Raw genomic sequence first — 17,532 nt, 5'->3', positions numbered from 1 at the left:
CTAAACTTGATGCCCCGAACAAGAACCTGGTTTTTTTTATCACTGGAATCGACTTGTATTGTTTACCATAGCAGTCAGCATTTGCTCAGTGGGTGACGATTTACACAATACAAACATTGTTGGAAGATAATCTTAACGGTCCCTACTTCAAACCGACCCGCATTCATGGAAACCAGTTACCAATAATGCAATCAAGTTGCTTTCAAATCTAATGCTAGAATCTTGAGAGCAATATAATCAGGAGAGCATTGCCTCGTGGCTGGTCGTGGGCCTAATTCGAAAGCCAGCCGCGTCTACGTCAAGACCTTAAAAATCCTATAGTATTTTTGACAAGATCAATATTCTTGTAAAAGTTTCTATGCTAATTATAGTAAACGAAGCTTAAAGAGCGTGTCGATTGTCAATTTAATACAATTGTTTCATGCCTCCCACTCACAAGTAGACAAATACACCTACATGGTTGAAGCGACCCAGCACACAGCGTCATCGATCCCAGGGGTTCATCAGCAAAGGGCCAGAGCAGCCGAGGGCGTAATCACGGCGAAAGCTGACGATCGATACAAGGTCGATGTCTTCGTGCCTGGCAAGAAAACTGCAGTCAGTTTATATTGATGGGCTGCTCAGGCTACCACAACAGATAATTGACCATAAAACCTGCATGGTACATGTTCGTCAGGTTATTTCCCAACCTTAATGTTGCCTTCATAGGCAGAGAACTGGTTGCTGTGGGGCATGGCGTGCCTGTACCTCGAACCAGGACTTGATGTCTGCTTGACGATGATAAATAATGTATCAGGACGTCCTGTACCGATTTAATAGAATATTCGGTTAAGGCCTGCTTTAATGGCTTCCTGGAATTATGTCCTGATGGACATGACATAATTACAGTAACGACTCACTGCTGATGAGAGTGTCCCAGCGAAAGGATATTTAGCTCTCCGAAATGAGCACTGGAGGAAAACAAACGTCTTCAGTACATGTAACAAATACTTAATTATTCAAATTGATGTAGAACTGCCTCTTACATCTCTGAGCAATTGGACATTATCGTGTTGTCAATGTCAATGTTGTTCCTCAATGTCCATGCTCTCGGGAACTCTGTGATGATAACGTAACACTGAGGCATTACCATTATCAAAACTTACACAAGAGCAAATAAATCAATGGATACAAATGAAAAACAAGCTTAATAAATTTCATCCTTTTATTGCTATATACACTCAACAAACCTGGCATCTCCTTAAAAAAAACATCCGATAAATATATCAACAAGAGAAATCAACATCTAAAATAAGACTGCAAATGTGATAAACCTTCAGGACGTGGCTGAGTCGTTTATCCCTGAGGGCTGTGAGGCACCTCAGTGATTCTGTCAGGACTCGCTGGTGGTGGAGTCTGACGGGAGCCTTGTTAGTCCAGCCTTGGACCTGATTAGGCTATAAAGGTCTTGCTTAGCGCAGGCAGGGTGTGATTCTTTGCCTGGGTTAAACAAGACTGTGAGAGCCTAACAGGCTCTGGAAACGCTAGCCTTCTGGGCTGAGTTACCTACGTGACAGACGGGATGGCACAAGAAATGGCGGGCTGGGCCAGAGACAGACAGAAGGCACAAGACACGGTTGCAGCTTTATACTGAACACATCAGAGGAGTCGGACATTGACGGACAAAGTAGAGTGGAGATATGAGGTCATGAGTATTGCTTCAGACACCAAACAATACCTTTCCAGATTGCCGTAGGAGCGCCGTGACAAATTCAACCGGTCACAAATTACTTGGCTACGAGATTCGTTCCTATCAAAGGATTGCAAGCGTATTTTGTGATCGTGAAAATATCGTTTAAACTGAGTTAAACTATCATGGTACCCGGCGGCAATCTGGGAAGGTCATTTGTCATGGTGCACAAGGTATAAAACATCTGGCCTTAACTGGCCTACAAAAATAAATAAACATAACATATCGAGATCAATTTGAGTTCCCTTCCCTCCCAATGATATCAGATGATGTGAAGTTCAGTTCCATACAGTTTCAACAAGGTAGTTCCCAAGAGCCAATGAAATCATTCATAGCTCCATCCTACTTTGTCCACTTTTCATCACTACCAAGGGTGGAATACTAGCTAATGATACTTTTATGATAGGAATTAATGTAAATACCCAGTGTTCTCACCAATTATACTATAAAAAAACAACTAAAAATTATTTTCAGTTCAAAGAGGAAATAAAATTAGGTCCGAGAGCAAATGACTCCTTTGCAAAAAATTAAATTAATGTATGATAAACACTTATGTAGTTTTCAGACAATGGTTCATTAAGCCCAACACTGATAAAACTTAAGGGTCTCTTGACATCATGTTGAAAACTGATACCGCTGAATGAAGGCATGTCTATACCACTAATCAATAAACAGCACTTTATAACAATGTCCTTGTCTTTCAGATCAGGAAATTAGAATGTGGATCAAAGAAACTGGATAATGCTGCATCATCATAAATCTCATCATGGAAATGTGCTTCTAACATTGATAGTGAGAACACTGCATAAGTCCCTATGAGGTTTGCAAAATAGCTCAATGTGGTATGACTTTCCAGAGTTGAGAGTACAATAGATTTTCAGAAAAGCATTCTCAAGGATTGGAAACTATCAAAGAATACAATGTGCAATTTTGAGTCATGTTTGCTTGTTCAAAAAAGGGAGAGAAAAAGGCAATATTAACATCACAGCCTTTAGATTTGAGGTTTCCGAGTTATTTTCTTTCAGATCCTGACTTCTAGAGTTGGGCCCAGCAGAAAGGGTCAAATTCCCGACTCCTCTGATGGGGACCTGATTCTACTCATATTAGGCATCACAAGGTTGATCACCGTGACAACTCAAGTAAGAATGGGGACTTAACTGGATGATATGTAAATAGTCCTCACAGATGTATCAAACCACTAGTAACTGCTGGACTAAGTCTGTCATATATTTGTGGTCTTGGCAACATCATGTAAACTTGACTGCAAACAATTACCAAACCGGGCCTTGTTCCCCAAGGTTATCGTAGCACCACCACAAGATATGATGATTATAATGCTAAGACTATTTTGGAGAAGAAAGCCAAGGTGAAATAATTGTAAGTTCATGCTGATTGTCAAAACATCGTACATCAACATGACAAACATATTGGCCTTCTAAGGCCACATTCTTACAAGAATTCAGTGACAATTGGCTTGGAAAATAACATCAAAAATAAAACCAACAGTTAATATTTCTATCTAAAAGCTTTCAAAAAGTAACTCTTTCAAATCTATAAAATCAATCACTTCATTACATAGCGAAAATCTTACATAACAATATAACATTGTGTACAAGTAATAAAACCCTACTATCTGAAAGGATTAACACTGAGTAATGTAAACACACTTTGCTAGAAAAAAACTCCAGACACAAACAAAGTGGAGCAAAAATAAAAATAATTTTTATAAAACAAACTTATCCACTCAAATTCTGACAATTCCATAGCACATTACCTAATTAGTTGTAAATGTGGTAAATATTTGTCTACAGGACAGAAACTGAATATTTCCAAAGGTATGTGATATACGTAAGTAGAAGGAAATAAGTCATGTTGTACATGTTAGCAAATCAAAACAAGCAAATACTACCATTGAGGGGTCAAAGGGAGAAGAAGCATGCATATATATATATAATATGTGTTTATAATTGGGGTCTTAATATACAATACGTAATAATCAATAATCACTATGCAACTGCTTAGATCTTCTTACTTTCAACGATTGGACAATGTTGTCAAGCATTCCAATAACAAAGACATCATCAATATCAAAACACATGATCGATTTTCGTTTCTTTCCAACATTCAGTTTGGTAGGTGAGAAGACATACTAATGAACTCAAAGCAGACAACATATTCCACTCAGAAAACTTAGGATCTCCAAAGATCTTGAAAGCAGACCTAGCAGTTGCTCGTTGTCTGGCACATGCCAAAGCTGGGAGTGATCTAGGAAAGCAGAAAGCAAAGAGATTTGGGCCTGGAATAGGCCTGAATTCTAGTAACATAAATGCAACAAAAACAGTAATCTGGTTTACAAGTTCATATGGACAACTGAAAAGACTCTTGTTTGGATATGAACAATAAACTCTGTGACATAGTGTATTCCAACTCTGGTGTGTATACAAAAATAAAGGAACCCTATGAAACTTGGGAACTGGGTAATGTGTATGAGCATCAGTGCACAGCACCAACAGCTATCAGTCATGGTTCAACGACTCCATCTTCAATGATCAATTCCGCAGTCGCTGAATGTTTAGTTCATATTTTAGCACAATAAATATTTGGGACATAATTTACGACATGAAACCACCTGACCCTTCTTTACCATCTTAAACACCTGGTAAAATGAAATTCATCCTTCCAGCAGAACCGAAGTGAAATCTTTGACAAAGGTGCTGGGCACTGATGGGATTATGACATGATACATAAACTCTTGTTTGCATACCTGATAAATATGACACTCTAATACAATATAACACTCCAACAGTCAGCCATCTTATATCTAACGATGGCAACCTGAAAATATCACAAAGTGGGTAACTCCAAACACCAACACGTTTATGCAATAAATACTTGGTTTGGTTCCCAGTCGCCTACGCCCAACACTACCAGGGCAAAGGAGACTGAGAGGCTGAAAATATCAATAAAGTCAGGAATGTTTCATGTACTCATCTGAGAATCTACCCCGAGCAGGACAAGCAGAGCTTGTTGCTACAGGTCTACAGTATGTGTGTATGCATCTTGGGTGGCTAAGCTGCTTCTCTGTGAGTCTATGGGTACTGAATTACTTTACACATCTTCCAGGATAGGGATACACTCCCCATCACAGCTACACTTTCTACAATAATGGGAGGGTACATGTATGCGTAAATGAAACTTGATGGTAGCTTGTGTCAGCAATGAAACAGGGTGTAGTGATATGCTCTCGATCTTTTGGACTATCTAACAAGAATACCGACATGATAACATGACCAAGACGATCATGTGACCATGGTTTGACATGATTAACATAGGGAAAGTGTCAAGTGGTCAAGCCCACACAGAAATGTATAGAAACGCACCAGACACAACGTAACAGAGGTCACAGGACAAGAGGATTCTTTTTGCATTGTTTAGTTCGCTTTCATTTTTCTGTCTACTATGACGATGACAATGAACCTTTCGACATGTTCAACACAAACTCTTACAGCATGACAGTTGCCAAACAAAATGTGGACAAAAGTTGGAACAGTAAACTGAAACGGTGACAATGTGACAAACAGAATAGGATAAGAATGGTTGCTGCCTTTAAACTGATCAAGAATGAATGCAGGATGTTTTGAACCAAGGCGGCTTGAAATTCTCTAACTTGAAATAAATGGTGATGGATATGTTAGGAACCTTTTAACCATGGGCATAATGACAAGACTGAATCTCTTAATCAGTTTCTTTCCCTTCTATTTGCCTGAAACAATTTTCCAGATATGTTCCACTCTTGAACAATACAAATTTGTCTTGCAGGTGTCTACAGGAAATAGAGTGACATACTGCGAGCAAACGTGGATTCACTACAAGATCGGTAGGGCAATTGCTGTCTCCTTGCTTCTGTTTCTACTGCTTGTGATCAATCACAGGATAAGAGACAACGAAAGAAGACTGACTATGAATGAGCAGATTCTAGAAAATGCACACAAAAAAAATTTAGGACATTGTTTCAGGACATTCAGTGTGTTGGACGGTTGGGAGTGGGTGGTGGTTGTGGGTGTGGGAGGGGGAGGAATGCGACAATACTGAGATTGCAAGAGATAACTGTAGGATACATGCTTAAACTTCAACATTTCAATAGGACTTTGTTAGTGGACCAGGCAACACTGATGCTACCTGTCTAAGGTGCACTCTGAAGACACTCACATTCAATCAGGGCATAACAAGGACAGAATCACAATCACACATACACCGATTCCTCAGATACAAGGAGTATCTTGGACTCTGTCTATGGTGCACCTGTAACAAGTCCATCAATCCTTATCAAAGGCCTCTGTAATTCACACACTAGTCAGAATGCTATAACATTGATGTCTATAGTTGCCTAAAGGTACACTACTGACAGGTGAAACAAACAGTTCCCATTTGATGGGAATAAGTGACAAAATTTGCATCGATTTCCTTATCACGTCGTTGCTCTATCACACAGTTCAACATAACAATGTCATAAAAGCATACAAAATCAATGTCTAGTAAACTTCATGTTGACTTCTGTTCTTGGATAGGGATTCCTAGATGTTGCATACTTGTCAAGATCTGTGAGTCTTTGGTAACAAAGTACAGTTTGAAGAAACCAATGATCACAAGCAGCTGGAATCCAAGTTGTCGAAGTCGGCAAGCATTGTCCCTGGCGACAAGCAGAGCCGCTTGATCCAAACGAACAGAGTAGGAGCAACTCAAGGTAAAGGACACTTAAAGTAACATCTTCAGACACAGATTACACATCATCTCTGGAATCAGGCAACACAGTAGTTTCCAGAATCCTGAATCCAGTTGACGGTGCATCTCATCCTCTCTTAACCATCCTGTCCTCTGGTGGTTAAACCTGTCCTCTGTAAGACAAGGCCTGTCCTCATATTAGGACAAACACTCCGAAGTCAACTGTTCAGATTTGCAAAGTCAGAACAAAACAGACATGCTTCAATGTAAACCTGGCTATAACTATTGATGGCTGGCGACTATGTTAAAGTTGTACAAACAAAAATGAGCAGTATAGACTTCATGTTCTAATTTCATGATTTTTTCCATCTTAAATTTGTATCAGTAAAATTGCAGATAATTACATTTGGAAAAACGTCAATCATTCTTGGACATCATTTTGTTTTCAGTGATGAAAATCCAAGTTGAAATCCATCATTGTCTTAACTTTTTCAGAAACATCAATACTTAACTCCAACATGTAAGTAATAGTCACTTTAGGCACCTCTATCAGCCTCACGACATGCACTATACATATTAATCTTGTTCCTAGTACACACACACACACACTAGCACACTAGCACACAACACAAAACATAATAAAATACATAAAAAAAAACACTTAATGAGAAGGTGGTAACCCACTGGAAAGATTAACAAGTGTCATAACATTTGTCATCAACTATTAACAACATTAACTACAACAAGGTACCAAAACTAGAAATAAAATGCAGTAACATGTCGTCTAACACTGGAATCAACAGCTGGTCCTAGATGACTATCAGTTATGGGGAAGTTTGATTAAAAACAGCACACTTTGGCATGCTAGCCACTAACAGTTCAAATGCATGTATAACTGCTGTTCCGCAACTTTCGTCTAGAGGGTGAAAGATGTAAATTCCCTCAAATGCAGTCTGACTTGGCAAGGTTAGGCAGTGACACAATTTTCAAAGTAAAATCTTCAAAGAGAAGAAACCTTTTTTCCTTTTGCATATCTTACACACCTGATTGAACAAATCCATAAAACTCAAAAGCTAACACAATTAAAACATGGCTTCTAAAAATATAGCCACTCGTCCACTAAATGCCACAGTTTGAATTTGTAACACTCTTTTAGCAGGTTCTTAATTACTTCTCTCTCTTTGATAATTACCATATTCAATGCAATCAGTGCCTGAATTTGCAATTTGAACATTGCCTGGGGAGGTCTAGTCCCACTGGACATAATAAAAGAATTGTCAGAACATAATTACACGATTTACACAAACATTAGAGAAAGTACAGTTCAAAGGTGACATGCATTTTTGATGAAACTTGTCCCCTTGTGCAATCCGAATTTGGTATTTTGAAAAAAATCAGTGTTACGTGTGACCAAGGCACTTTTAAACATTGGATATGGTACTTATACAACACCACAGACATTATCAAAATAGAGATGATCCTCAGTTGACTGGCCCAGAAATAGTGACTATAAAAACACTTCATGATCATGTAATAAAGCCAAGGCAGAAGAAAACCAACATAGCAAGGACTGTGTCACTGGCATCTCTACGGTGGCGTAAACTGCACATCTGACACCAAAATTTATGATGAACAGAGATACCATGAGTGCTGCCTTTGTGGGAACACATTCAACCTGAGTCAGTGTCTCCAAGCTTTAACACCAAACAATGACCATTCCCTTGCTGTCTGCCCAATCCATAGATAATTCATGATGATAGATTCACAACAATATATTTGATATGGTTAACTTTGGCTTGATTGTTCAGGGTAGCTTTAATGCCATACAAGAACTTTGGTGTTGGAGCTGGTTGGTGATGACGATGAGGTCAGTTCTAGGACACCCAAGGACAGGAGCCAAGGTCGGCCCTACCAACACGATGATGGAAGATAATCTCAGAAATGTCCTGCTCCAAACTGCTAACATGCATGAGTACATTGTCCTGTGATTTCTGCATAGATGTTGTACATGTTCAAGGTACAAGAACCATCTCATGCCATTTAGCTGCATCACCCATTGGATGAGATGCCATTTGGTTGAGGTTGAATGAGTTTGCCCATCTGACCAGTTTGTGATTGGGATGATATGTAATCCACCTGACCACACTTTTGCCTACCTGGTCTCTGTCTGCTTAGTCTGAATCTAGAACGTGCAGATACAGACATCCAGCATGTGCAGAGACAGACATCAAGCCCAGGCAGAACCAGACATCTAGTCAATGCAGGAGCAGACGTCTATCTCTGCAGAACCAGATGTTTCGCCTGTGAAGAACCAGATGTCCAGTCTGTGCAGGAGCAGACTGCTTTATTTGATTGTGGTTTGCTCTACCTCTCTGCCTACAGCCACTGCTGCGGGAAGCACTACTGTTGCATGACAGGAATGGAATTGGAAGGGGTCACATGGACACACACACAGATATATACATTATCACTGATGCTTGGACATAGCTGGTAGTCCAATACTTCTATATCCATAGTAATCCTTCTGAGTACAGTGATCTTGTTTTAACACAGACAACACAAACAAGATCCTTTTCTAGTTTACAACCTGATACCTTTCATATGGTTACACACAATCCCTTAACTTTACCAGTGGTTACTTGTAGATTCCATGAGTGAATATCACACAGTATACAAAGAGAATGTGCTCATCCCGTTCCTTGTTCATGAGCCTACAAGCAGGTAATCCTCCTCAATGTCCTATCTAGCAGGCTACCTCAAGATGACATATTCCCTAGATGCTGTAGAAATTATGAATGGCCCCACAAGTTGGCCAGAACACTTTCCTCAGGAATCTGCCTCCAGCATTTCTAAGAAAAGTTTGTGCATGATGACACGTCCATCTTTCTTCATGTCAAACCAGAACTGCTTGGCCAGCAGTTTGATGTGTGTTATAGGGGGTAGGAGCAGAAACAGCTGTCCCAAACGGCGCATGTTGCCAGCATGTCGGATCTTTATGATCTCCATGAGCGAGTCCTGAAGCTTTTCCTGCAGAGTCTGAACTGAATCTGTTACCTCTGCCACCACATCTGCTGGGGAAACAGTCTAGTTAATAACAGCTTAACACATCATTTTCGAAAACAATACTGTCTCAGCATGTCCAAAATTAATGATGACAGTCAAGGAAATCTTGACATAGTGCTAATGCTAAACATGACACATGTCTGAGGGTCTTTAGTATAAAGTACTATAGTCTTTAACCTTGAGGACCCAGGACCTGATAAAGTTTTTAACAGACAGACAAACCATACTGAATGAGTGAAAAGATGGGAGCTTTATGCCCTTATCAGTACTCTTATAATGGCTGCTTAGTGAAAGTATTCAAATCCACCATCTGGGCAGTTAACATGAACTCAACCTGGTCTCGATGGTTCCTAGTCAGTGACCATATCATTTTATTGCTTACTGAGCAGCCAACTGATTCCTATATCCGTCACCTTTTACATCAAAGGCAAAAGGAACTCATCCTGGCCTGAATTTAAAGAAATGGGGAGACAACTATATTATTTAACTTCACTTACCTATGTTGCATAGAGTGATCGCCTTCAGAAGCACATATTCCTCTTTGCTCACACCAAGATATGTAAACTTCTTGCACAGTTTCCTTGTAAGAGAATCAAACTCTGTGGGTACATTGTAAGTTTTCGCTAGTTCATGGGACACCTTGAGGTCCTCTGCAAAGCTGAGTGAACCATTGTAAGGACAAGACCTGAACACTAGGTTGAGACACAGGATCTCCAGCCAGGAGTGCTGCAGGAGGTTCATCTGGTCCTGTAAGGAGAGGTTGGTGAAACCTGCAATAAAACATAGAAAGGGTCAGGACAAGTACGAAATAGAGACATAAATTGGCACTTTTACGCCGGTGTCAGTTGCTCTAACATAAAAAGTGAGTCAGTGAGAATGGTTTTACGCCGCCTTTAGCAATATTCCAGCAATATCATGGCGGGGGACACCAGCAATGGGCTTCACACATCGTACCCATGTCGAGAATCAAACCCGGGTCTTCGGCGTTACAAGCGAATGCATTAACCACTGGGCTACCTGACCGCTCCCTAACGTAAAAAGTAATCAGGGGGAATGGTACAACTTCAAGATTTTGGAGGTGTCCTTACATTTTATCACTATTCATATTAGTAAACATTTCTGGTTAATTTCTACCGATGAAGGAGGGGGCCATAAGCCAGGTATATTCCTCAAAATGTAGTTATGTTACTTAAAACTTGTCTGGAATCAATTGTGGACTGGTTGGATCTGGTATTTTGTATCTACCCATGAAAGACTTTGATCCAAACCGAACACTAATATAACTAATGTCACTCGCACGTAGAAACCTGTATCTAATACTCCTAGCATACATTCTTAAGTAAAGTAATGTCAGATAATGCACTTTTGACACAGCATGCTGAAACAAAATGAACAGGAATGTAAACATGCAGCCTTTCCTCCAGATTCTCACTTTCTTACAGAACTGCTGATAGAATTGCCTGTGCAGAAATTGGTCTGTGTCCAAAGACATAACAGGACAGAAATACTTTTTACACATTTTGTATGTATTACTAGTAATTTACACAAAAACAGGATTTGTCAGTTATAAACAAGGATCATAGCTGTAGGGTACGGTAGGGCCACGTCTATTACCTTCCGTATATCATGGGACCTCATTCATTTAGCCCGATCACTGAGCAATCCCAATAACCATATTTGCAACTGATTCATATTGACAACAAATTGGATTGTACAAGTCCCATGAAACCCTGGCTTCTATATGCCAATTTGTTCATTAGGGGAAATGTGTTACGTAATAGCCCTGATAGAACTGTCATACCCTCCCCTAAGCAAATAATTTCCATTTTTTATTGACAATCAATCCCTATCAATACATTTCTATCAGCTGCGAGAAAGAACCATCGATCAAAACAGCAATTAAGGACAATATGGCTTCCTACAGACAACAACGTCAGTATAGCAGTACAAAGCTATTTGACACATTTTTCACATATGGCAGACATATTCTCATCATTTAACAGTTCCAACACTTCATTCGGGACTTATCACTGAACTGTCCTGTGCATAGGTCAAGAAGGATCCCATCAGGGACCTATGAGAGATAGTTTACTACAGCGGGGCATCCGGCTCTGAACTTGCACATGAACAATCCTCATCCTTCCTTGGTAGGGATCTCAACATGATAAGAATGATATGAATTGAGTACTTGAGATACACACATTATTGTCTTAACCTGTCTGCCCAGTTGTTAAAGTTCAAGGGTTGCTGGAAGATAAGATGGCCTGGGGCATGTTCAGTTAGAGCTGTGTTCTGATGCACGCATGTCTTCACGTTTCACATAGTCAGGTATGTGTCTTCCATATAAGGTATTTTCAAGAGAACTGTCTACTCGAATGAGTGAGGTTTTAATGACAGTGATCATTAGTTAAATCATAATGATATGATTGACAAATTGACTGAGATTCTGTTCTACCATTTTCCTATTTCATGACTTTAAATATTCACTCACTCACTCATGACCTAGTTTGTCATTACTAGCATTAAGCAGCTAAACCATGACTGAATGCAGTCATGCTACATTCACTCTCTGCAGCCATTGGGTCCATCTGATACCCACTTAAATCCTTGTAAGGATAATAAAAAGACAGAAAATTGCAGGAATAACAAATGCACCTTTCAAAACTGAATCCCTGAAGCCTATGCCACACAAGTGATATGACACAAGTCTGGAGAGTAGAAAAACATCATAAATGTTAACATATTAAAAACATCAGTACGACCTAATGAATATTCATTTCCCTTATTCATTTCAGACAAGCGCCAGTGGAAGGAAAGAGTTTCATCTGTGAAGAACGACAGGTGACACATAAAGCAGAAATTGAAAAAATAATATCACATCCACAATTATCCAAGTTTGTATGCTCTTTCAAGAAAAGTTCAAATCACCATAAAAGCACATGACTGACACTCAAACATTGCAAGAGGAAGGGACTATGCATGTTTCAAACTCTTTCCTACAGCTCATATCATATGCACATAACAAACAGAACCTTGCAGGCTTTTTCCCCGTCACATATCAACACTGCATATCAATATCCAAGTCGTCTGTCTGTATTAACAAGCTGCTGGAAGACATGAATAGGAAGCGTAATATCAATCAATCATTTTACATGGCTGACATCCTGTTTTGTCGCAGAGAATCATCAGAAAAAACAAAATGATAAATTCATGACTCTCCTCCAGCACCAGGAAACAGAACCATTATTGCATTATCTAGATTACAGGAACAGGGACAAATGGATGTAGGACAACACATGGTGGAGCGGTACTGCTCAACTTCAACCAGTGTGTTAATGTGTATTTCAAACTTCCAACATGTCTTCAACATTCAAAAATTATGATTTTTTTAGCAGCACATATTTCTGAATTAAGTTATTATTTGATTTAGATTGAATGAAAATGCCTGAAAAAAACCCATTTCTTTAAGGCATATTAGACTGGAGTGAGTTCTTGTGACCCAGGTGGTGGGCAAGGTTCCAACTGAAAATTCCCTGAAACGTCAGAGCTGAGATCCATGGCACATGTACATCCAGGAAGTGAGGGCTGTGCTCCTCGGCCAGATGGACTCGCTCACCGCAGTAAGAATTTTGATATCTAATTCATCTGGAGAATATGTCTCATCAAACTCATCATCTGCTAAGCATCCACGCCACTTTACTATGTTCCTTATCATTAAAGACAACAAAAACATTGTCTCTTAAAAAACAAAAAGCATGTACTGTGAACAGATACAATAACATGCGATTCCCCAAGCTATTCTCTAACCCTTGTTTATGTTTCCTAATTATTCATTACTCAGAGCCAGGAACATTACAACCTAAGACCTCTAGTAAATACCCTACTGCCAGAACATAAACACGCCATCTATCCAAGTGCTTCACCAAAGATTCTCAATTAATGCTCTGCTAAATAAGGGTCATATTTTGCATCATTAGTCAATTCATCTGTCGTGAATGCACTTTTTGAACTCACTGTGAAAATACCACATCATTTTGAAACAAACTTTGCCTTGCTATCTTTCTCTCACAACAACAATCTAATTAATGCAAATCAATTTTTTTTTCATGGAGGCTGTCATCACCACCTGTTTCCGTTCGACAGAGCGCTAACCAGTCCTCCTAGCCCATCCATTCTAATTCACCTGGCACTAATTGACTATCAAATTCTTGTACAGTTTCACGTCTTGGGAACTCACAGCTCCAACAGGCGATCAAATTACGAAAGGCCACCTACAAATTAGTCCAACATAATTAGCAATGACATAAATGCTCCATCACAATATCAGTGGTTAATAAAAGCATGTTGTTAGACAACCCCGAACCCATGCACACCAACATGATACACTATGTAAATACCATCAAGCATTGATTGTAAACCTAATCAGGCCCGCCATCATAATGTAATCAGGACAACTGACTTCGTCCAACTCATTAGAAGCCATCAGATAATCATTGCACCATTAGGAATGGTTTTCAGGCATGTTGCCTGCCAAGAAGCATTTCTCCCAGCTATCTGCTGGAAATGGAATATTTCCATAAAAATCTATATGAAAATTACTGACATACCAGCACAACATATATAAACATGACAAGACATTAAAGATCATGTATAAATATAAACTAATTAAATAACATTATGAAACATCTGTTTGAATATATTTTGACAATTGTGGCATCATTATTCTAATAATACTTGTATACAAAAATGACCATATTTTTCTGGGAACTGTTTCTATGACTGAGGTTGTGTTATCCTGACAGCTGCATCCACAAGGCCTCAGCTGCTATTGTGTTCACTGAAGCATACTAAAAACCATTTTCGATTACACTAGAGCTTGTAATGAACCTAAAACATCCTTATTTACTTAATCATAGGGGAACTGATTACCTACATTACTTATCACAACCATTGACTGAATAGATAGAATGAGAAAATAATTAGGAAATGAATTAATTACTCTTGATGTGGTAGTTATTTCTGCTGGAAACATGTTGGTCGGGACAGAAAGTAAGCATCATGACAGCTGTATCGCATAGCCAGATAACATGACACAGCATAACAAGGATATCTATACAGACAGAGAATACTGACTGCAACAGACCAGTCCTTGTTTGATACCCTTAACTCTGAGCACCATAGGGTAACAGGTACCCTATTAATGTGCCCCTTGGTATGACGCAGCCAGGGGAAGTGAGTGAGTGAGTGAGTGAGTGAGTGAGTGAGTGAGTATAGTTTAAGGCCACTTTTAGCAATATTCCAGTGGACACCTTAAATGTACCCATGTCGGGAATAGAACCCTGGGTCTTTCGGCATGACGAGCAAACCCTTTAACCACTAGGCTACCCGACCGCCTCCCAGGGGAATTGAACCAATGACCTTCCGCACTCCGCGCAGACACTCTTTCCAATAGACAACAAAGGCAATCCACGAAACAAGGACAATACCAAGAGTTAATCAGGGATTTGAACACATATACATAGACCTCATGCATAAGAGTGAGTGAGTGATTTGGGTTTAATGCCACTTTTGTTGTTTGTTGTTTAACGCCGCACTCAGCAATATGCAAGCTACATGACGGCAGTCTCAAAATAATTAGGTCAGGACCAGACTATCCAGTGATTGAGATCATGAGCATCGATCTGAGCAATTAGGACACGATGACATGCATCAACCAAGTCAGCGAGCCTGACCACCGGATCCAGTTAGCCGCCTCTTATGACAAGCATAGTCACCTTTTATGACAAGTATGGGTTGCTCCAGACCTATGCTAACCTGATCTTCCCAGGTATAATGCCGCTTTGAAATGTGGGAGGAAGGCCCAAAGTGATGCAGGTCAGAGACCCTTACCACTTCATTAAAACCCACGAGCACGGGCATGGTGCTGACAAACCTAGAAACATAATCAGGCAAACCGGGATTCAAATCCACAACGTTACGTTTCTGGCATGCCAATGGGATGCATCTCAGCACAGCGAATTTTGGTGCCTTAGACGACTGGGCCACTCTGGCATCCAATGCCCCCCACATGATGGGGGTAACGATGCATGAAAGTAATTTAACTCAAAATGAGATATAGATCAAGGTAATGAATTTGCACCCTTAAACATCAGCCCAAAATGTAATTACAGTACTGTAGGTATTTAACAGCCTAGAGCAATCTACACATAACTGTAATTAAATGAAGGCATTGAGAAATACTAAACAGGAAACTGAAAAGCTTCTGTCACAGATGGTACAGGACCATGTTTATATAACTGATCATAATTTATAATTTGGAATATGATTACACAGTTAAACACTGACAGCAAATTGTCTTCCACATGTGGCCAGAGAACTGTGACAGCAGTGGTGACATCTGCTACTTCCCGAAGACCACCCACACAACACGTCATCAGCTCTTGTATGTCAGGACACTCGGTATATCAGCTGAAGTGAATCTCATGGTGACAGAACCTCATGGTTGTATATAAGTACCTACCCTCATGGTTGTGAGTGAGTATGGTTTTACGCCAATTTAGGAAATATTCCAGCAATATCACGGCAGGGGACACCAAATATTGGCTTCACTGGTCATACCTATGTGGATAATCAAACCTAACCTGGGCCTTCGGCTTGACAAGCATACACTTTCATCACTACACTACCCCCACCACCCTGATTATTGTATGTACAAAGCCTCACTGGGATAATGAAACTGATGTTTAAAAACACATGCAAAGGCAAGTCAATTGTTCACCTGAAAAAAATCCACAGGAACATACAGTACAAGTCAAAATAAGGAATTTTTGCATTAGACACCATTTTTGTCACTGATGTGTCAAATTTGGAAAAGTCTTCATTTGTCTTTGACAAAGATTTGATAACAGATTACATCTGTTATAAATCAAACACAAAGAATAGGTCATTCTAACTTTTAAAATGAATACTTCCTATTATTTTTAATCAAATACTGAATTGATATGATACAATATCATATTGTCATTACTAGGTAAATTAAAAATGCTACAGTAATTGTTTCAGCTCTACTGTCATCGTTGGAAATAATTGTCAACTAATAATTGTCTCCATAAAACTTTTTACCAAATAAACTAGTGAACAATAATTTCACAATGTTTCAGATAGTATTCTGAAGCTGTCATGGAAGAGCAGCAGGGATCACCTTGGCCAGGCATCAGCATGGAGTATAAGCTGACCACAAAGACAATAATAAAGTAGACTTGCATCCACCTCATACGGGAAGTGAGCAATTGTGTAACTATCTATTACGGTTCAGGTTGTGCATCGTGATCTTCCTTATCCACCTCTAAAGGCCATACAAATATTCCACACAAAGACTGAATCTCACCTGATAAAATATTTGTTATCAATAACAGTTTGCAAATTCATTCATTCATTCATTCATTCATTCAGACAACAAAAACAAGTGAAATGTAAGTGGGTCAAGTGGACAGTCATAGTTCATAAAAAGTAGGTTGGCTGAAGCTCACCTGGCACCTGTTTTGCCCAGCTGATGGTGATAACCAGCTCTCTGTCAGCAAGGTCGGATACAGCAGCCATGAACTTGACTTCATCGTCGGGTTGGTTGGGATCTGGCGTAGCATACAATTTGTCTAACTGGGTTTCCAATGCTAGAAGTGTGTTGAGAATCTTAAAATCGGGAGTTGTGATGGCTGTAAAGGAAAAAAATGTGCATGACTTTATAGAACACTAACAGTATGACAAATGTTTTCATTTAAAAATTCTGCTAAGTGGGGTATTACGATTAATGATGAATGAACGAAATAGGACCTCAGGGCTTTCAAGCTGGTGGAATTCTAGAGGCCAACAAAACAACTGACATCCTACAAAAATTAATCCTTGATAACATTAAATTTTTTCTGTTATATCAAAAGTTACGCAAAAATCATTTAACGTACATCAAGAATCTGTGTCTAAATGTTTTGAGACTACTTGCCCAAACTTATTTCAGCCTTATT

General features: G+C 39.4%; 1 protein-coding gene across 5 annotated transcripts in view; it reads right to left on the bottom strand.

Annotated features, from left to right (window-relative positions):
- Positions 1 to 1,190: 1,190 nt before the first annotated feature.
- LOC124119631 (steroid hormone receptor ERR2-like) overlaps positions 1,191 to 17,532 on the bottom strand; it is a 56,130-nt gene continuing 39,788 nt past the window's right edge. For all 5 annotated transcript variants that reach the window (XM_048402888.1, XM_048402886.1, XM_046482219.2 and 2 more), the window contains exons 5-7: positions 17,044 to 17,226; positions 10,012 to 10,284; positions 1,191 to 9,519 (exon numbers count right to left, since the gene is read on the bottom strand). In XM_048402888.1, the coding sequence (XP_048258845.1) occupies positions 9,278 to 9,519; positions 10,012 to 10,284; positions 17,044 to 17,226 (698 nt within the window). In that variant the 3' untranslated portion in view covers positions 1,191 to 9,277. The remainder of the gene's footprint in view (positions 9,520 to 10,011; positions 10,285 to 17,043; positions 17,227 to 17,532) is intronic.

This window comes from Haliotis rufescens, unplaced genomic scaffold (assembly GCF_023055435.1).
Source record: "Haliotis rufescens isolate VD_foot unplaced genomic scaffold, xgHalRufe1.0.p SCAF_3, whole genome shotgun sequence".
NCBI classification, from domain to species: Eukaryota; Metazoa; Mollusca; class Gastropoda; order Lepetellida; family Haliotidae; genus Haliotis; species Haliotis rufescens.
This window is presented reverse-complemented; position numbering and strand designations above follow the sequence as displayed.